The following is a 20,805-nucleotide window of genomic DNA, read 5'->3' on the forward strand; positions in this document are numbered from 1 at the left end:
TTAACAATTATAAAGTGTATACTTGTAATGGTGATGGAAGGTGACGAATAGAAAGTTCATAAATAAATTATATTCATCCTAATTCCTAAAGTTAAAATATGGAAGGTGACGAATAGAAAGTTCATAAAATGGTAATGGTTTCTTCAAGCTAAATGACATAATTTATTGGAAAACAATTCCATATGTAGAAGAACCAAATAACAAAACTTTGTTAGATGCGTCAGGGTGAAAGTAAGTTGTAAATGTTTTCTTCAAACAAGATCAGTCTACAAGAATTCACGTTAATTGCTAAAAGCAAGGCACACTCGAAAAACTGTCAAATGAAATTAGCAACCGCCAACCAGTTGAGTCCTTCTGGTCAGTTTAGAAAGCATCAAATGGCGTATACATCTGATCAAACTCACACACACAATCTTTAAAGGACCCATAAAAAAGGCGGAGTCATCAGCAAGGGCTTAGTAACCACGTTGCCAGATATGGTTTGTCGACTGTGATTGCATGGACTGAGAGTCATTCAAATTCCCTTCCCTATGGTTAGGTTGGCTTGAGGAGCCACCCTGTGTATGGTGCATGTCTTGGTACCCCAAAGCTCCGAGCATGGCCAGTTGATTTTGATGAACTCCTGGGATCTGATTCTGACTTTGATAATCATAGTAGTTGCTGGCTGGAAGAGCAGAACCAGCACCCTGAATCCGCATCGCAGGGTTCTCAATCTGGCAATCCCAATCTCATAGTTAATTCAGATTATTATGTTAAAATGATTAGCAACCGAGGTGAAATCACTAATACCTGCTGACTGGACGTGTAACCTTCTTTGTAATGCAATCTCAAAGCTTCATCAAACCCAATTGTTGAAGAAGATGGAGATGTGTGGTTAAGGGTGAAGCTCCCTGGAAGGGTTGACGAGTTTCCAAACTCTCCATAAGAAGTGGAATTGGTATAAGCCTGCGGTAAGCTTGTCAGAGGCAAGCTACTTCTATATTGAAGCTGTGGATATTTGGTATTCGCAGCAGGAACCAGAGTTGTTTGGTGGAACGGACTGTTTGCAGCATATGTTTGTTGGTAAGAAGGCAGGTAATAGTTTTGGGGAAGGAAAGGGTACCTTATCATATTGGAAAATTGGCCTATTGGAAGAGATGGCTGAGAGTAATGGTGGAGAGGAAGGTGTTGAAATGCAGGACTTGCAAGCATAGTGGTGCTTGGCAAGGATTGCAGAGTAGAATGATGATTTGAAAACACTCCTGGGTTCAAAGCCTGCAAAAGGTATTACTTGAGAACAAAAAAATTGATTCCTTCAATTCTTAATGCAGTAATTATCAATTAAAATACCATGCAGTAATTATCAATTAAAACACTTGACGTTTCATGTTTGCATATGAACCATAAGGGCAGAAGAAATAACAGACAGATTGGTGACAAATACATGCTACTACAACTGAGATAGCTGCTATCATGAAACCAATGAAAAAAAGAGCCAAAAAACTTAACATGCCCACTGAACATGATAAAAATGTCTGTCATGATCAGCAGATGTTTGCTTCCGATTTGTGAAAAAAAAAAATTAATAAACATAATCCCAGTGGGAATGACCATAAAAATCAGCAGATACTTTGCCAATTTGAAAACCAAATTCCAAGCAGTCAAAAAATAATGTATATAAGAATTTAAGAAGCTAGCGATTACCTGAGGCATGGACACGCTTGGCCCACTATCAGATGATATTGTTGTGCTATACCTCATAGGCATTGACTGGGTGGTCAACAATGTAGACAAAGGAAGATCGAACTCCCAAATAGGAGGAACGCTCGCCGGTAATATTCTATTTTGTAGATCACTTGTCTGCTGCATGGTGGATATTGATGGTGAAAAATTCCATGCAATCAAACTTATTTTATTCAAATCATGAAAAGTGACAACACCTCAACCTCCATGAATCAAAAGTAGGAATAACTACAATATAGGGTTTTTTTTTGGCAATCAAAAGGATCACATATTCTTTCCAAAGAACTCTGTTTTCAAAATATATAAACATATGAAGCAAGTAGAAATCTTGCTACAAGAGTTTTCCTCTTTTTTAAATAAGTAAGCTAATTTCATAGCTGAAACATTGGACTAATTATTCATAAGCCATCAAAAAATTTAAAGCAGAGTACATGCTGGCCACTTGAAATGTGAATTAATCAAATAAGAACCAAAAAAATGCATAAACCAACTCATGAGATCTGTTTCCTAATTTGTATGTTATACTGGTGAATGCTAACACAGTATTAATTAAGATGTCATTTGCATTATGAATCAAAATTACTTTAGCCAATTGATCAAGAGAAGTGCCAAATTTGGTTTGGCTTACGACACTGGGGAAAACTATCAGAAATTACCCAGCTAAATGTGCATAGGTACAAAACAGAAAGCAGATAATTATCAAGAAAAGCACAGGAATGCACTAAGCCTAAGCCTTTTAGATTGCACAATGATTATTAGATTAACTACCTTAAATTTTCCAGTATAACGAAACCCTTACCAGGGTGAATGCTAGGAAAAATAAACACCATAAAATCATCCCCATACCAGACTATCATAGATTAGTTCATTACCATCAAACTTGATAAAGCTGAAAGACTTTGCATTTGTGCATTTCCATGTGAGAAAGCATAAGCTGCAGTATTTGGTTCCATAGAGGTTGAAGATTCATAATTAGAAGCAGATGGATGGGTGTAGTGAAGTCCATGTTCGTCATCCAATGGGTCTTTCCTCATTATTTCAGCTTGTGAAACTAAGGGCATGATAAGGTTCTCTGGGCCAGATGTAGATACGGAAGCCAAGTTCTCAGACAGAGTGGTCTTGAGTTGCACATCATGGTGGTCATGATTTCTAATAAAAAGACACCCTTTATTAGAATGAAATCAAACAACAATGTTTTACAAAAAAAAACAAAAAAAGTTACCTCACATAAGGACTATCAACTCTTGGAGCATCATTCAAAACAGGCAACATTTCAGAGTTGCTTTTTAGTGGGTCCAACTTTAAAGATCCACAAAATGCACCGGAAACAAAACTGCCAAAGCTCAAACGTGTGCATTCTGAATTTGTAACCCTTAAATGCTCAGGAATTATCACTGCAGGATTGGGTTCAATAGGACTTGTTTCCTCTTGCAAACTTAGCTGGCCTAAATTTGCAGCAGCTGATGAAATTTCAATCCTGCCATCTGCAGCAGGAAAAAAAACTCAGACATGGAGAGAAAGGTAGATATTCTCAAAATGACAGCAGCTGATCATGTTCACAGCATTGCATGAGTTCCTTGGAAAGGAAAAGAAACATTGGATACTGGAAGAAGGAAAAATAAATTATTGTTCAAGAGTATTGTCATGATATCAAAACCTCAACTCTACCAATTAAAAACAAGGTGTAAAATAGATCCTATGGAAAATTTCAAGTGCCCTTTATGGTAATGTATTAAACAAAAATGGAAACGAATCAAGATCAAACCTTCCGTGAGTAGAGCCAAGAGCTTAACATCAGCATGGTTGTTATAATTGATTTGTCCTGATCAGGATCAGGAAAGATAGATGTGATTTTTCATGAGAAATCAGTTTTTTGAAGGAGATCAATAAAGGTGGGAAAAGAAGCAAAGAAATAAGCCAATGAATAAAAAACATTTTTAGAAAGCAGGTCTGCAATCGTTTTAAACAAGCTCAGATCAAGAGTAATTTGAAAAAAAAAATGCTTTAGCTTGGTCGTGAGGGAAGAGAGTGATGAAAAGTAAATTGAGGGTGGCAAACCCAAGCAACAAATTGATGAATCTTGGTTACAGGTAAGAAAATCTTATAACATTGGGTGACGACAAATCTTAGCAATTGAATTAAAACAAGGCATTAGCAAATGCACGAGGCAAGTGGGTTATTATGGGTCACTGTTTCCATTGAACCTCAAAGGCTCAAACTATGAAAGCGAGTTCAACACTCAAGCAGACACCCACAGATCACTAAGCGGTTGGGAAACTTTGTCGTCCAGGTAGCACAATCCAGATGAGTATCTGCTCGATCAAATGATCCTTAGCATTGGCACTCTTCCAAAAAGCATGTGTGTGCTCCTGCACCAAGCTATTAAAGAATCTGCATCATACAAAGTCTAGAGGCATTCCCCTTTTGAAACACCATGTCTATTTGATACAATGAAAACCTCCACCTAATAGGCCCTTAGATAGTCAAGTGCTTTAGATGAAATATTCCTACTGAGGATAATAGGGTATAATTCATCAGATATCAATGTACTCCTGTGCCAAAACCATGACACATCCTCATGACACGTTGATCTGCAACTCAAACCTGCAAACGTAAGTAAAGGATTTGCCACCAATAAAATCTCACTCAGTTCCAGCAGCACATTTCTCTCTAGGGTATTGTTTCCAACAGATCACGCAATGAGTGAAGCCACTTCCTATCAAGATGGATATGCACATGGACACTGATATATGAATAGAGCTTGGTGTCTAAATATCCACTCAGCATGACTTACTCGAGTGAAATGCATTCAGCATGGAGGCTTGATAATAGAGTTTACATGCAAACTTGCAGAAAGCTACAAAAGAATGCACATCAAATAAAGTCCAAAGGCATTCCCCTTCAAAGAGAATCACCCTTCCTACATTTTTTGCAAGTACGATCCATCCTCGTGGACCCTTAGACAAACAAGCATACCCGACATGCTATAGTCCATCAGGTTCCAGAACCATGAGTGCCATGATAAGGAGAGGAAAAGGACAAAGAAAACCAATAACAATGTAGCCTTTATAGACACAGGATTTTTTAATAAACATGATTAATTATTTTTTAAAATTTGATTAAAAGTTTCTAAATTTGTAGAGTATATGGTGATGATTATTAAAATATTAAAATAAATAAATTCTGCTAATTGATGTATGTCGTTCCCCTATTTAAAAGTCAACTTTCATTAATTAATAAAAAAAATAGTGTTAAAATAAAAATAAAGATTTGACAAAAAATTGATATCAATGAACTTGAAGGAAAGGTGTTCGATTGTATTTAATTAACTTAATTAGTTATGGGGTAAGTTAATTACCCAAAAGTTAATGCACTATTTGAATGAATTAATTAAGTCAATTTAAAATGTCATATAAATTCTCTTAATCAGAATACTATTGAAATTTGTTTTTTTTTGTTTTTTAAATGTTTCTATTAATTCCTTTTCAATTAATCCTACTGATTCAATATGGTTGAAGCTTAGGCATTTTGATGCTTAATCCTGATAACAGTTTGACAATCACACTTGTAAATATACTGAACTGTTCATTTACATATTTGTCCTAATGATTTTTAACTTAAAAAGTTGTTGAATATACACCATTTATTAAAATCTCATAACGTAAACTTGTTAATTTCTGTACCATGGTCCAAATTATATACTCCAAGAAAAAGTTCACACTTGAGCATTTATGCAATTGGTAACTTCTAAAATGTTTGAAACAACTATATAACAAAGTCGAAAAGGAAACTCAACCTTAACTTCTAGGCGGAAGTTAAGTGGGAGATAATGAGATAAAACACACAAGGATCATTGTCTGTCAATACAATTTATACATGCAATGCTATGCCACTAGTAATATTGAAATTAAATAATTAATTAAAGCATTCTTTATTACATTAATGTAAGGGTTAGTCTCCCTCAACCCTCTAGAAGCTTCCACTCTAAATAATTGAATATTTCAGCCTACCAGTCATATAATTTCCCTTTTAGCCAAAAGTGACATAGGAAAATCCCACAAGACTCTACAAGCTCCTCTCCGTTCAACCCATCTTATTAAATAAAAAACCCAAGATATCTAATTTATAAAAATTCCATTTTCATCTATTTTACTTATTGCTCATAAGTGAAATTACATTTACATACTTAATTTTAGTTTCACTTAACTAAAAACCTTTAGGGTGTGTTTGGTTTGCATGTTTTCCATTTTCATTTTCTAAAAAACGCACGTTTGCTAGAAAATAGAAAATGACTTTTAGACATTCTTTATTTTTCCAGAAAATGTTATTTCTTTTTTTTAGAAAACATATATGAAAAATGCAAACCAAACATCATTTTTCAGAAACGCACGTTTTCCAGAAAATGAAAATGAAAATGAAAAACGCACAAACCAAACTCACCCTTAGTTTCTTAAGTTCTCTTTCCACAAATCAAACCCGAAACTCCGAAAGAAAGATTCAAGGATCTAGAATGGCATATCAAATCTCAATGCAACATAAATAAACAAAAGTAATAGGTAATGACAAATAAAAAATAACAAAGATATTGAGTCTGATATAACCTCATAAACTGATGATCTTTATAACCAGCAAATTTGTTAGGTACTTTAAACCGATAATTGCTAGTGATTACAAGGATCTGAACCAGCAGTAAATAATAATTCCATATTTTCAATGTTTAGAACCAAAAATTTGATTCAGTGCACAATGGAAGAGCAAATATCGGTAATGAAAAATAAAGAGATAAAGAAAGAGCATAGGAAGGGTGAAATTTACCTTCACAATGATCTAGCTCATGCCTTTGTGATAGGTGGGAATTTGTATTTCCCACTGTACCCTCATCTAAATGCGGAGCATCTACTGAAGAACCCACCATAAAGTGCATGCTAGAGGCAGATGTGGATCTGCATTTAGCTGGCAATGTTTTAATATTAAGTTTTTCCTCCAGATGAATGCCTTCCAAGTGAGAATCTATATGGTAGTTAGGTCTGTTAACCATTGCAGATGATGACAAATCTGAAGTGTTTTCATAAAAAGCACTGACGCCAGATATTCCAGGTGTGGTTGATGCACTTTCCATAGGTTGCTCAAACCATCCATCTTGAGAGATATGCCAATTTTCAACAATCATGTCATCAACTCCATGCTCATAAACATGATCAGATTCCTGAAATGATTCTGAAATTTCTTCTGAATCTGTTTGAAAGACTTCAATTGAGGATTCCTTGAACCCCTGGTTTGATACATTTGACATCGTTGCATTTTTTGTCAAGTCAGACCTTTCAGTTTCCATGGCGGGTATGCTAGGTCTAGCTTGAGGTCTACCCATTTTAACAATATCAGCCATGGACATCTGTCCCTGCTTGCCTAACCAGCTGTTATGGAAGCCAGATAAGGATTGCATTGGCATAGAAATGCCTTCAGCAACACTTGCTGGTTGTGTTGTATTTCCAAAAGAAGACAGATTGCTGCAAAAACATGAGGAAAGAAAGGAAATTTGATAAGCATAGTACTCACAACCAATTAAGTAAAAGTAGTAAAAAACTAGAGGACAACCAAACCGTATGATCTGCTCACAAATAATTCAATACAAGTAGCAAAATTTTTAAATATACTTTATAAAATCAAAAAGTTTTACAAGTTGGTCAAAAGTAATAATAGAAGTATAAATCATGCTTTAAATAAATTGCTGGGAATCATTTTTTCCAACAACTAGAAAGAGGCTTTAAAGATGTTTCTTTACAAGCTAGTAAAACAAAGCTGGTACTAAAATCATCACCAATAGTTCACAAATTATTATTCTTATTCAAGGTTTCATTTGTTATCAACAAGCAGTAAAGAAATTCTATATATCCATTTATCAGGGAATTCCTAGAAGCTATCATATTCTCTTCGGAAGTTCCTGCTCGTACTAAGAACCCTAATTCGCAGAGAGAATCACTTCCAGTGCCTACATTTCATCAACCAAATGATCTTCATCTATTGTTCAACTCTTCTTGACATAATGGTCAGTCATTCCATATATCCCCAACATTATCTTTAGTCCTTTGATCATGTCCCTGAACGAATGACGTCCTCAATAGATCCTATGTCAGAGAAAGCATAAACAAGGGAATACAACAATCCGTTCCTATCCTGCCTAAGCGCATCAAGCAAGCAACAGTGCTAGTTCCTCCAGAAATACAGGTGACCTTCCATTTGCTATGAATATTTAGCAAAATCAAGGATCCATTCTTCTTTCATAACATTGACAACATTGATGGAAAACAAAGAACTATAACTAAACCTCACACAACTATGCCTTGTGGCAAAGTTAAGTGCTTATATTAAAGTAAAGAACAGGGCTTTCATGAGGGTTTATGTTATTTGGATATGTGATCATTTAACTAAATGAATGAGTAGGTAATAAAGAAAAGCATATATACCCACAGAGACAGAAATTGATGTAATGTTATAGTATCATTGACCAACAAGAACCAAAATCCTGCCCTGGATTGTGCAACTACCTAAACCAGATAGGTAGTGAATGACCATGAGTAAATTGCAACAGTTCAAGTTCAGCAGTCCAAGAAACCAACTGTAGCATTCTGCAAACTGAAGAAGGATAGTAGGATACTTTATTCTCTGCTTTGTTATGACTTTACTCTTGCTATAAAAATTATCTCTGGCAGCATTGTCATTGTCAATCAAAAGAGGAGGTAGATAAAATCCATCACACTTGAAAGATCATGCCTCACAAAGACTTGCCCCTTCACTTTCCTAACAACATCATAGTGCAATCATTGCAATGTGTGATAAAGTGGAAAGAATTGCTGCGAATAATACTCCTGAATCATGCCTATTCAAATCCAAGCAATTCCTAGCAACAAGACCAACAATAGGATAAATACAAGGTCCAACAATAAAAGGCATGAGTCAGATTCAAACATGGATAGCTACATGCCTATCCAATTAACTGTAAGTACCAAGATCTGAAAATCTTCTGATAGCTGGATCCCCTTATTTCTGTAAGATCTTGGATTTTTGGAATGATACGATTCAGAAATCTCTTGACAATAAAGGAATATTTGATGAATATTGGCTCAATGATTATTTTTCTTGTAAAGTTACCTTTCAATTGTAGCAGGAAAAATGAAAAGTAATTGAAGGGGGGTCAATCTCTGACATGTGCAAAGAAACTTGGCTAACCCAAACACAGCAGAATTCTTCTTTTGCCACCATAGTTTAATCTTACATGGTAGCTATAGGCATGAAGAAGATTTATAAGCTTATATGAGTGAGTATTAGTAACTTAAGTCTTAAGTATTTTAGGCAAATGGTCGGGCCTAATAAGTTAATGGATAAATTCTCAGTTGCGATGAGCTATTATTTGGACCAATGGTTAGACTTGACAAATTAACGGATCAATTTTGCCACCTGTGACACTACGTACCAACTAGTTATTGCAATATCATGCTTCATGATTGATCAAGATAAGAAGGTAAGGATCATCATCATTAGAGACAGATAATTATGATACCATCCACAATAGAGCTTTACTTATGATGTGAAGTCATACAACAATAACAACAACAACAACCAAACCTTATCCCACTAGGTGGGGTCAGCTATATGGATTCTTTTACATCATTAAGGTCTATCTCCAACTATATCATCATTTATACTTAAATAAATTTTATCTTGTTTTATTGTAACTAACCAAGTCTTTTTTGGCCGTCCTCTTTCTCGTTTAATATGCGTGTTTGCCATAGTTTCACATCGCCTAACTGGAGCATTTATTAATCGTCTAAGTAAATGCCCATACCAGATGTGTCGCTCGGAGTTTTCCTTTAATGGATGCAACTCCGACTTTTTCTCTAATGCTCTCATTTCTTATTCTGTCCATTCTCGTATATCCACACATTCACCTTAACATCCTTATCTCTACAACTCTCATCTTCTGCTCATGTACTCGAGTCACCCAACATTCATCTCCATATAACATAGCAGGTCTAACTGCGGTTCTATAAAATTTTCCTTTAAGTACGATCACATAAAACACTCGACGCTCTCCAACATTTCAATTATCCTGCTTGTATTCTATGTAAGACATCTCTCTCAATCACTCCATCATTTTACAAAAATAATCCTAAATATATAAAGCTCTTAGTTCCAAATAACTTGTCATCTCCTATCTTAACAATTGTCACATTATATCTAATATTGCTAAACTTAAATTTTATATATTCTATCTTTATTCTACCAAGCCTAGAACATTTCCCTTGTAGTGTTTCCCGCAAGATTCTAGTTTACCATTTACAATTGTCTCATTATAAAGTGAAGCCATATTCATGTAAATAATTTTATATGAGTGAAACAACATGCAGTTCCATCCACTTGGCATAATAAGAACAAAATAGCATTTCTTTGTTTAGATATTCTCCAAAAAAGGATGAGACACAACACACATGCAACTGGAATTTGATCTGATTGAAGAAATCTAGAATATAACTTGTCAGTTAAGCAATACCAATGAATATTGAAAAGAAGGCAATCAGAACTCATATAGTCTTGCCAAAAATAAGTAAATATTACTCTAAATCCAAAAATCATTTAGTTCTGCTAAGACATCAGAGCTTGTCCGAAGTTAAAAACTTAAAATACTAACCAAATTATGTAGTATGGTTCTTCACAACAACATCAGGAATAATCCTACACTAAGTGTTCTACATAATTTTTTATACATATTGAAGTGATCATAAAGGATCAGCCCAGCATCTACCCCTTCTGTACTTGTATAGGAAATTGACACTTAGACACTCACTCTGAATGGACATCATATGTACACTATCCCCCATGTTGTACAGATTTTAATAAGTACTTATGTCGAACACTTGGTTCCACATCCATACTAGACACTTGTATCCAAGTCCAAGTTACATAGACTAGCATCATTCACAATTAAGCAAGCTTGTTGAGTAGATAACTAAAAGAAAGCATAAGTATTGACACTCTGCCAGTGACTTTGTACCATATATGTCTTCCTAAGGTACCCAAGCATTGAATCAAATTATGGTGTAACAATCCAAGCATTTGGAACTATAGCCAATACATAATTGTAGAGCTAAAGAGCATAGAAAGAAAAAAAAAGGGCAAAAATCAAAACAGCACCCCAAATTAAGAGAAACATCATATTAACACCCCTCTTCCAAAAAAAGTCAAATGAGCACCCTCCCACAATTTTATTCCGAAAATACCCATGGATTCAACTACTGAGTAACTTCTACAATGTCTAGAAGCTACCGGCTAACTTCTACAATGTATATAAGCTAGCAGGTAGTTGCTACACGTTATAGAAGCTACCGGCTAACTTCTACAATGTGTAGAAGCTAGCAAGTAGCTGTTATATGCTGTAGAAGCTACATGCTAGCTTATACACACTCGATCATGATTAAATTATGTTCATTTGAAATGTAATGAGTGACATGTAGTCTACACGTTTGTTTTACTCATTGAAATGTTGTTTTACCAGATTATCAATCATAAAAGTAAAATCAAAATGATAAAAACTTGAAGCTAATTGCTAGCTTTTACATGCTGTAAAAGGTAGTTGCTAGCTTCTACATGTTATAGAAGCTACATGCTAGGTTCTACATAATTAATCATGATTAAATAATATTCATTTGAAATGTAGTGAGTGTCATGGAGTCCCCATCGTTAGTTTGCTCATTGAAATATTGTTTTAACCGGGTTACACACGGAGAAGCAAAATCAAAATATATAAAGTCATTTTTATAGAAGTTAGCAACTGGCTTCTACAATTGTAAAAGTTAATTGCTAGCTTCTACACGATCGAATAAATGATTAAATAATGTAAGAGTATTTTGGATAGTTCATGTTAAATGGGGCGCCCATTTGACTTTAATTGGAAATGAAGCGCCCATCTGACGATTTTACAAATGATGGACACCCTTTTAATTTTTGCCCAAAAAAAAATCCTTTTATTGGAACCAAGGTCAAGAAAATATATCAAGAAATTTAAACTTGCAATTTCACCATCATCTTAAATTACAACTGCCTAAACATATCTAAAGCATCCAACACCCAAAATAAAAAACAAATCACCAAAAGATAGAGGTATAATATTTATCTGGGCATTGGAACATACTACTTCCAATGTAAATATCCAACAAACTGCCAGTCCAATGAAATTAAATTAGTGATCACCTTGCGATTGTTTGTGTTTGAGGAGGATTAGTTGGTACTGTGGAATATTCCAAAACAGGTGACACTGGAACAGTATTACCACCATTTTCTTTCCTGTATGTGACTTTACCCTTGCCAACGCCATGTTCTATAAGGACAAATAGATGAACAGAAATTTGCAATCAAATAGAAAAAAAAAAATACATATAATATACAGTCTCCAACAAAGATATAGAAACCAAAATAGTATAGCAACGTACCAATAGAACTAGATTGGGAAGAAGTATTACGACTGCCACGGTCTGTGCTCCCCCTAGCTCCTCTTCCAGAGATGTTATTCCCTGTTCGAGACTTTGTTTCTGGAAATTCTCTGGTCTAAAAAGAGAAAGAGAGGGGAAAGTTGGATTAAATTTCTACCTTGTCTAACAAAATTACCAATAGAACATTTGAAGTCTAAAACAATAATTAACTGAACACATAACTAATATCCCTTTTCAATTAGTGGTTGAAAAAGAATGTGTGATCACCTCAAGGATCTATAGAAACAAAGGCATCAAAGATTATGACAGTCTGATCAATTTAATGGTCACACGACCTATACTTACTAAACACCTTAAAGCATGTCCAAAGCTGTGAAATCTACCAAAAAAATTGTGTAACAGTGCATTCACTAACCTCCTTTTTCTTATCGCGCTTATTCTTCACTTCATGAAAAGTATCTGCATTGTGAATGAACAGTAAGTAGATGTATGCCTACTTTGAGAGCTTGATTACCATTTAACAATTTTCAGAAATATTTCATCAGTCACACTATTTCACAGCATTAATTAGGTAACTCAATGGCCAAAAAAAGTGATGGGGAGGACAATTTAAATGTTGTATATATTTATATAACAGGGAGGTCAAACAGATATAGAGGTTAGATAAGATAAGTGATTTCTCGAGGGTACCAAAAGGCAATTCAGTACTAATATATGAAGTGTATATACAAGTGAATAGCAATGACTCTCTCTACAAAAATGAACATACTTGAACCCAAAAGGAAATAAAAATGATCTGTGACACATTGCATCCATCAAGTAGGATAAAAAAACGTTTGTATTATATGCCTCACTTCCCCTCATTATTTTTCCTTTTCAACAATAAGCTAAGCAAAGGAAGACGAGAGGTGGCACGGGCACCCTGCGGGGTGAAGGTATTGCAAGATAAATGCTCCAAGTATTGAAAATCAAGCAACAGTTGCTTAACGAATTAAATTACTTCCGTGAGGTTTCCTATGCTTTGAGGTTAGATATTGAGGGCGAGTATCCAAAATTCACGTAAACGAGACATGAAAAAAGGCTGCTTCTTCCTTTGTTCTGTAGACAAAGGTAGAAATCCTCCACCAGACGTTTTTCTTTCAGTAAAGCAAACGTTTTGGCAAGCAAAACTGGATTTATTTTTTCCTCGGATCCAAGGCGAAACAAATACAGATATGCAAAACCGCCTCCGTCTCTGTCCCTCTCATTTCAAACCATTAGTACATCGCCTCTATCACATAATCTGATGTCGAGAACAGAAACATCACTGACAGAACCAACCGAGAGAGAGAGAAGGAAATATTGAGGGAACGGGCACCTTGCGAGAGGAGTCGGTTGACAGCCTCATCAGGATCCATGTCGCACTCGCAGAGCATGGCGTAGATCTCCACCTCCGAGCAGTTCACGATCTCTTTGAGACTATGCACCAGCTTCCTCGACCCGGACGGAATCGTGATCGCTAACGACGGGCCGTTTCCCCTGCTGCCTCCGCTTCCGGCACCGCTCATCCTCTCCTCCGCCCTTGTTCCGCTAGCAGAGCGAGGAGCAAAGTGAAAGCGCGACCTGGTAACGCCTGAGGACTTGGGCGGCGAAAACCCTTTTCGGCTCTATCCCTCACCGCGTATATTTTCGAGCATATATCCCGCCCTAAAAAGTTTTAATGTCAAATGTTATCCGTCTCACCACAAGTTAGGAATCCTTTACTAAATTATTTTCAGTAATTTATTCTAATGAAATATTATTATATTTTGGGAAAATTTAAAAACACCCTTGAAGCTTCACAAAGTTCGCAATTTTCCTAAGAATTTCAAAAATTATAAAACGCCCTCAAAGATTAAAACAAAAAAAACATAATCCGCTTTGCACCTCTAAATCATCGGTACGTACCATAACTATTAAATCGAATTATATATTATAACGTTCTAATCGCTAATTAATTAGGTGGGTTAATTAACAAGTAATGCAAGATTTCTCTCAACAAATTATAAGTACTATTTCTGAGATATACAAAATTAAATTGTTTCTTTTGATATTTTATCTCTTTTTCTCTTCTCTTCTCTTCTATTTTTTAAAAAACAATTACAAAAATAAACTATTATTATTATTATCAGTTTTCTTATTCTTATTCTTATTATTCGGCAGAATTTTAAAAATCAGAAGCATTGTCTCGTAATATTGGAAATCAGATGAGAGTAAACTATCAAGTAACCAAGTATTCAGCGGTATTGTCATATATACAATGGAAGATATCGAATCTCATGAGCAGTAAACTATTTACAACTTGGAGGGTTTGCGCACTTGTAAACAGCAGAAGCTGGTTGTTTGTAGTCAGGTATGCTATTTGGATCGACGAGTCTCACCTCGCCTGGGCTAAAGAACAAATCACTGTGCCTGCATGATGAATAGGTGAAGACCATTATCAGCATGTCTGTGCATCACCAGAATGCCATAATCAAAGAAAGTCTAAGACTATGAGCATAATTAGAATGCGTTCTGAATTAAGTTGCTATTTGTTTACCTTCGCAAATCGAGTCCTATCAAGCCGGCTTGCAAAACTGACAAATTGTCTGAATCTGGTGAAACAATAATTACTGTATCTGCAGAATACTGTGTTTCTAATATCGACATGAGCTGTGTTACCCTCACAAATACATCTGCAACACTCTCATTTGGTGTGCCATCATCAACTGGAGGTGGTTTATTATCAGAAGAAATGTTATCTGATTCATAAACCTGTAAGAACAACTGTCAAGTTAAATGATGAATGCTATAGCAGAAACATCAGGTACCGAAAGACAATTATATATTCGTTATGTTATCATGCTCATGTTTGCTCTATAGATATAGTTCACTTCATGACAACAAGTGAAGTTAAAAGTTAAAGCTATTTATGGTTGGCTATGTTAATTAATTATCACAAAGTTCAGCATAGAGCAATGACGTTAGTCAACTAGTTTTCCACTTTGGATGACAACCCATCCCGTGCTAAAAGTTAACTGGAAGTATGCTAGATAATATAAGATTATTAGGTTGTTTACTTATCAATTCATTTTTATTTTCCAAAAAAAAATGACAAAATGTCATGCTGGTTGTCAGCTATGTAATGACAAATCTTTCCTTTTCTTCTCAACTTGATCAAAGAAAATATCTTACAACACTTGGCTATTAGTTGTCATAAAATTTATAATACACACTGTTCATAACTCTTAAATGATGTTGAATATCTGGTCTGCTTTTTTATGTAAACAATGAATAAACAGAGCACATAGCTCTTTTAATAAACAGTGTTCTTTTTATACTACCCAAACTGCAAAAGTCAAAGCCGTACTCTAACAGAGTAAGCGTAAAAAAAGATCACTTTATTCCGAGGATAATCAAGTGAAAGAAACTTCATCCTTACAAACTATCTATTGACTTTCAAGAACCCTCTTCCATTTCCAACAGAAATTAAGTATTCCACTTAACAAACTAAACTAAATGCCCAAATTCAGTATAAGAATCATGAGCCTTAGCAAGAACAGTGAAGCGTCATATTTTTTAGTTAAAAAACATTCATAAAGATTACAGGGATTTGTCAATTACAATACTAATTGCATGCCAACAATTACTAGGAAATAAAACTCAATCACCAGTAGAGAGAAAATATAACTCATTTTACTTGTAACACTAGACTTTAGAACATCAATTTAAAATTTCAACAATGCAAACTAATATGCTTATAACTTATGCTACAGCATAAGAAAACCTATCAGTTATTTTCCGTATTCCATAGACATGCATCAAAAAATCCATCAATTACTTTTCATATTTTTATTGTCTTGCTCCTGAGTCCTGAGTATACTCTGTGCTCTCTTAGGCCATCAGTGTTTTCAAATCCACACTGGGAGTTGAATCAATCAGCATCTCAAGTCCTACTGATCCAACCACATCAAATTAGCCTTTGGTTCCTGATTTAACCAGTCGGTCAAGTCTAGTTTAAGAAACACCCTAAATCATGAATCAAGCCTTATCCAACTTGACAATGCAGTAAAGAACGATCTTCCAAATTTGCAGCAAATACGCTAGAATCTCTTGTGTAAATTCAAGCAGCTTTAAAGCATGATTCACTTCAATAAAAACATACAAAAGCACTATGCAGGGAGTAAGATTACAAATTCTCTGTTATTTGGGGTGTTATGCATCAGTTCTTCTCAAATTCTTACTTATTTATGTTTTTTGAGCACAGAAATAGTGAAATACTCAGATTACGTCTAAAACCATATGGAACCCGAGCATTTTAGCAATGGAATTCTTCACGGACCTGAGTAGGAGGATCCAGACTTAAAAGCAAAATAGGAAGGAAAAAAAAAAATACTGCAACGTCATAATTTAAAAATTGCATTCAATTGTGTATCTGCAATTTCGATTCGGTACCTTATTGATAGAACCTAAACTCCTTCCTTCAAATGCTCCCAGACCTCTAGCATCAAGAAAACTGTACTCTGGTACGATCCGGCTACATTCAAGGGAGTGAAATCTTCAATTGTCTATTTATTGATAGAGGTTGTCAACAACTGAGATTAACTATTTCCTAAAAGAACATCGAAGTGTATTGAAAAAAATGGACGCAGTATTTTGCACCCAAAAATAACCATAAAAAAAGGCAAATAAAAAAATTGTCATTTCTAGCTTGATTAGAACATATTTATGCTGAAATCAGAGCATTGTGGCATTTATTTGGGAGATTTAGAGAATGGCTCTATGAAAATTACCAAAAGATGGACCAACCTGCGATCGACGCCGTTGACTGAAGCGATGATTTCAGCAGCTTGATAGGCTCGCTGGGTAATGGAGGGCCAGATCCAGCAACTCGCGTCGCAAGCGCCCAGTCGCTTCAGCTCGAGGGCGGTCTGGGCAGCCTGCCTGGCGCCCTCGACCGAAAGGCCGCTGTCGACGGACGTCTTGGCGACAGGGTTGGTGCGCAGGACGCCGTAGCTCTCGTAGACCGACTCCCCGGCGCGCACGAGGAAGTAGCGGTTGGCTAGGCCGGGAGGGGGCATGCGGAAGAGGCCACGGGCGAGGGCCGGGGAGCGGGGTACGAGGGCGTGATGGAGGAACGGGGTCGTAAGCACGGCAAGGAGGATACGGCGGCGGCGGATGGCGAGGAGGAGGAGATTCCGGTGATGGTCGGGGCAATGGTGATCGGATTTGTGGGGACGAGAGAGGAAGGGAGCGGAAGCAGGAGATGCGGTGGAACTGGAAGATGAGGCGCTTAAGCTCAGCATGGTCTCCCCAATACTTCTGGATTTGGCTTTGTGTTCGATACGATGCCTCACTTCGTGGCAGATTTGGTAATTAAAGACGAGCGATTTCATAAAATTTTATTTTTCTTTTTTCGTTTTTACGACTAAAGTAAGATATTTTTAAAAATCGAAAATCATATAAACACTAATGAAATAAAATACATGATAAAAATGAATACTGATAAAGTTTCAAGCATTACAAAGAGAACAATGAGAAGAGATGAGAATCCAATCTTCTCGAACCCCAAGAACAATACAACATCTGGTGCAGTAATATCAGGTAAACACCGACGACGCCAACAGAGCGACCACGAGAGGCAGCAGCGTGAGCACTTGAACAGAGTTCCCGCTCGAGGAGTCCGAGTCCTGGGTCCTTGTTCCTACGCCTGATGGGGGCGTCAATGGTCTCGCCGGAGAAGCCGTCGGGCCGCTAGCTGCTGGCGGTTTAATCCATGGAACGCCGCAACAAGTTCAGTCATCAGTGATCGTCGTGCATCCTAAGAACAGAAGAAACTAATTGAAAAGCTAAAGCGGCAGCGAGCTTACAGTCGCACTGGCTGAGGGGAAGCTGGACGTTGCAAGCGCCGGGGAGGGCCATCGCCAGAGTCTGGTTGATCCCGAGGGAGGGGGCCGCGGACGCGCCGCTGCTGATGATGGTACAGATGCACCGCGGCTCCGATTGCGCCACGGAGGCGAGCTGCGAGCAGCAGGATCTCGAAGGGGCGGAGGCGTTGCCGGTGATGTAGTCCAGGCACGGCGACAAGCTAGCGATGACCGACGAGCAGGAAGACGACTGGGCCTCCGCGCCGGCCGTCAGCACCGACGCCATTGCTGCGATCATAAGGATTGCACGCATAGTTCTAGCTCCGGCCATTCCTGAAGCGGCTGAAACAGAGAAAATGGCTCGTTGAGATTGAATTGGGGAACCGATCTAGAGAGCAGTCTTTTAATGCTGAAACAAGCGTGAAAGCAAGGAACAAAGTGGAAACTGGCTGGCAATTGGCGTAGGTGAGCCACTCTTCCTACTCTCTAACGAACCTCATAGATTTTTCTCTCGTTGACCATCATGGATGTGATGATTCGCCAACTGTCTGAAACTGAATGGGCAGAGTTGTGGGATTAATTAATGGCGATTTTGTCATCGGTATTTGTTTGTATTTTCCATGAAGAAGATTCATGCCATTCCTTTACTTCATTAATTACCTTCAAAATTAGGATCAAGCTTGCATTAGCATTTTCTTTATAACAATATAAAAAGCCTAAAATAAAATCATATGATCAAGAAGCGACTACAATAAATCAGCATTTTCTTTTATATTATTTAAACACATTTGTAAAAATTGAGTGGGGTTAATTGATTCACTCCTCGAATATGGTTTAACCTCATGTATTTTGCCCTTTCCAGATCTCCCAGTTTTCTTCTTCCCCACCTGCTTGATCGGTATTGAATGACCCGTACGTAAACAGAGCTCGCGGAGACATGGTAAGTGCTTCTCGATCTATTGGGTTGATTTATCACAGACAAAGAAAAGAAAAGAAAAATGAGCATTTATCGATAAGCTTCCATATTGGTGCATGCATGGTGATTAGGGGACCCCAATGAACGTCATCGTTGTGGGTTCTCATGTGTGGGTGGAGGATCCCAACGTCGCATGGATCGATGGAGAGGTTACTGCGATCACAGATAGCAATGCCACCGTCGTCATCACTAATGGCGACGCCACCAAGACTGTACGTCATGCTCTCCATCAATGTCCCGAGTTTTATATGAATCCATCGATATATGGAGTTTCTCTCTAATTGTCCTTCTTGATGATGAATTGCATATCGAACATGCTCTAGAATTGTGGATCTAATGAATCATTTTCAAGATCATTTTTTTTTTGAAAAAAAAATCTAGGTCGTGGTTAGTCTGTCAAATGTATACCCTAAAGATACAGAGACTCATCAAGCTGGGGTGGATGATATGACCAAGTTAGCTTACCTCCATGAACCAGGAGTTCTCCACAATCTCTCGACGCGTTACGCACTGAATGAAATATATGTATGTTTCATCTTTCTAATCTACCAGTCAGAAACACAGGTCAAGTGCTGAAGCAATCAATCTTATACGTTTGACAGACATACACTGGGAATATTTTGATCGCTGTAAACCCATTCCGGAGGCTTCCACATTTGTATGATCTCGACGTGATGGAGCAGTACAAAGGTGCCGCTTTCGGCGAGCTAAGGCCGCATCTTTTCGCAGTCGCGGATGCTTGCTACAGGTACTCTGCTTTTGGCAGCATGGCATCGAAATTAAACCTCAATGGAGGTTAGTAACTCTGTTGAGGTTGTTCCAGGGCAATCATAAATGAACAGGGAAGTCAATCGATTCTGGTTAGTGGAGAGAGTGGAGCTGGTAAAACGGAGACGACCAAGATGCTCATGAGGTATCTAGCTTTCATGGGTGGGAGGTCGTGCACAGAGGGCCGAACAGTAGAACAGCAAGTCTTGGAGGTAAACTATATCTGTCTTCCGCATTCATACAACTACCTGAGAGTGATGGATGAATATTGTATTCTGCAGTCTAATCCAGTGCTCGAAGCATTCGGGAATGCCAAAACAGTGAAAAATAATAACTCAAGGTGAGTAATTAAGTAGATTACTTGTTATATACTAAGCAATTCCATATCGAGCTCGATCTAATGCAGAGAAGAAAAAAAAAACATCTTACAGCCGTTTTGGTAAATTCGTCGAGATTCAATTCGATAAGTATGGAAAGATTTCTGGAGCTGCAATCCGCACATATCTGCTCGAGCGCTCCAGAGTTTGTCAACTATCTGATCCAGAAAGAAACTACCATTGCTTTTACATGCTCTGCGCTGCACCGCCGGAGGTCCTTATTTTCTTCTTCTTCCTTCTTCTGCAAAGCTTATGTTAACTAGAACTCAAGATAATAACTCTATGATTGTCAGGATGCAAAGAAGTTTAAGGTTGCTGACCCAAGAACGTTCCATTATCTAAATCAAACCAACTGCTATGATGTTGCAAATGTGGATGATGCTAGGGAGTACTTGGAGACTAGAAATGCCTTGGATATTGTCGGAATCAATGTGGAAGAACAGGTCAGTTGAGCTTCGTTCGAGTTGATTCTTACTAAACCAAATTGTGGAATTTGAATCTGCATTTGCAGGAAGCCATCTTTCGTGTGGTAGCCGCAATTCTTCACCTGGGAAACATAAACTTCGACAAAGGAAGCGATGTGGATTCATCACAGTTGAAAGATGAGAAATCGT

General features: G+C 37.2%; 4 protein-coding genes across 8 annotated transcripts; 1 reads left to right on the top strand and 3 right to left on the bottom strand.

Annotated features, from left to right (window-relative positions):
* Window positions 1-226: 226 nt before the first annotated feature.
* On the bottom strand, window positions 227-13,925 carry LOC121985786 (putative GPI-anchored protein pfl2). 4 transcript variants are annotated; one of them, XM_042539428.1, is made up of 11 exons: window positions 13,564-13,925; window positions 12,622-12,665; window positions 12,207-12,321; window positions 11,968-12,094; window positions 6,538-7,229; window positions 2,945-3,206; window positions 2,595-2,871; window positions 1,684-1,842; window positions 1,103-1,254; window positions 790-1,039; window positions 227-713 (listed from the first exon to the last, which is right to left on the bottom strand). In XM_042539428.1, the coding sequence occupies exons 1-11, from the start codon at window positions 13,751-13,753 to the stop codon at window positions 456-458; spliced, it is 2,526 nt and encodes an 841-aa protein (XP_042395362.1). In that variant the 5' UTR covers window positions 13,754-13,925; the 3' UTR covers window positions 227-455. The 4 variants fall into 4 exon arrangements, with proteins under 4 accessions (XP_042395362.1, XP_042395361.1, XP_042395360.1 ...); XM_042539427.1 differs by having other exon boundaries at window positions 790-1,254; window positions 1,684-1,839; XM_042539426.1 differs by having other exon boundaries at window positions 790-1,254.
* Window positions 13,926-14,415: 490 nt separating this feature from the next.
* Window positions 14,416-17,550, bottom strand: LOC121985788. The gene is made up of 4 exons (XM_042539431.1): window positions 17,013-17,550; window positions 16,659-16,740; window positions 14,764-14,978; window positions 14,416-14,636 (listed from the first exon to the last, which is right to left on the bottom strand). The coding sequence occupies exons 1-4, from the start codon at window positions 17,507-17,509 to the stop codon at window positions 14,516-14,518; spliced, it is 915 nt and encodes a 304-aa protein (XP_042395365.1). The 5' UTR covers window positions 17,510-17,550; the 3' UTR covers window positions 14,416-14,515.
* A 126-nt stretch (window positions 17,551-17,676) lies between these two features.
* On the bottom strand, window positions 17,677-18,516 carry LOC121985790 (non-specific lipid transfer protein GPI-anchored 15-like). 2 transcript variants are annotated; one of them, XM_042539433.1, is made up of 2 exons: window positions 18,074-18,516; window positions 17,677-17,961 (listed from the first exon to the last, which is right to left on the bottom strand). In XM_042539433.1, exons 1-2 carry the CDS (start codon window positions 18,399-18,401, stop codon window positions 17,804-17,806), a joined length of 486 nt encoding a protein of 161 aa, XP_042395367.1. In that variant the 5' UTR covers window positions 18,402-18,516; the 3' UTR covers window positions 17,677-17,803. The 2 variants fall into 2 exon arrangements, with proteins under 2 accessions (XP_042395367.1, XP_042395366.1); XM_042539432.1 differs by having other exon boundaries at window positions 17,677-17,964; window positions 18,074-18,512.
* On the top strand, window positions 18,399-20,696 carry LOC121985787 (myosin-12-like). The gene is made up of 9 exons (XM_042539430.1): window positions 18,399-18,535; window positions 18,933-19,010; window positions 19,118-19,258; window positions 19,428-19,571; window positions 19,649-19,794; window positions 19,870-20,026; window positions 20,096-20,154; window positions 20,246-20,405; window positions 20,485-20,696. The coding sequence occupies exons 2-9, from the start codon at window positions 19,008-19,010 to the stop codon at window positions 20,641-20,643; spliced, it is 969 nt and encodes a 322-aa protein (XP_042395364.1). The 5' UTR covers window positions 18,399-18,535; window positions 18,933-19,007; the 3' UTR covers window positions 20,644-20,696.
* Window positions 20,697-20,805: the final 109 nt, after the last annotated feature.

Source organism: Zingiber officinale, chromosome 5B (genome assembly GCF_018446385.1).
Source record: "Zingiber officinale cultivar Zhangliang chromosome 5B, Zo_v1.1, whole genome shotgun sequence".
NCBI lineage: Eukaryota > Viridiplantae > Streptophyta > Magnoliopsida > Zingiberales > Zingiberaceae > Zingiber > Zingiber officinale.

Bases quoted from the DNA above. Each gene is read 5' to 3' on its own strand.
- LOC121985788 (XM_042539431.1), bottom strand. From the start codon at position 17,509: ATGCTGAGCTTAAGCGCCTCATCTTCCAGTTCCACCGCATCTCCTGCT. The intron at 14,979-16,658 runs GTACCGAATCGA...TTGTTCTTACAG, and splicing joins GTTTAGGTTCTATCAATAAG to GTTTATGAATCAGATAACAT. The intron at 14,637-14,763 runs GTAAACAAATAG...TTCATCATGCAG, and splicing joins ATAGGACTCGATTTGCGAAG to GCACAGTGATTTGTTCTTTA.
- LOC121985787 (XM_042539430.1), top strand. The intron at 19,795-19,869 runs GTACTCTGCTTT...AGGTTGTTCCAG, and splicing joins GTCGCGGATGCTTGCTACAG to GGCAATCATAAATGAACAGG. The intron at 20,155-20,245 runs GTGAGTAATTAA...AACATCTTACAG, and splicing joins GTGAAAAATAATAACTCAAG to CCGTTTTGGTAAATTCGTCG.
- LOC121985786 (XM_042539426.1), bottom strand. From the start codon at position 13,753: ATGAGCGGTGCCGGAAGCGGAGGCAGCAGGGGAAACGGCCCGTCGTTA. The intron at 3,207-6,537 runs GTAAATTTCACC...TTCCTGCTGCAG, and splicing joins TGAGCTAGATCATTGTGAAG to ATGGCAGGATTGAAATTTCA. The intron at 714-789 runs GTATTAGTGATT...TGGGATTGCCAG, and splicing joins GTTACACGTCCAGTCAGCAG to ATTGAGAACCCTGCGATGCG.
- LOC121985790 (XM_042539432.1), bottom strand. From the start codon at position 18,401: ATGGCCGGAGCTAGAACTATGCGTGCAATCCTTATGATCGCAGCAATG. The intron at 17,965-18,073 runs GTAAGCTCGCTG...TTAAACCGCCAG, and splicing joins TCCCCTCAGCCAGTGCGACT to CAGCTAGCGGCCCGACGGCT.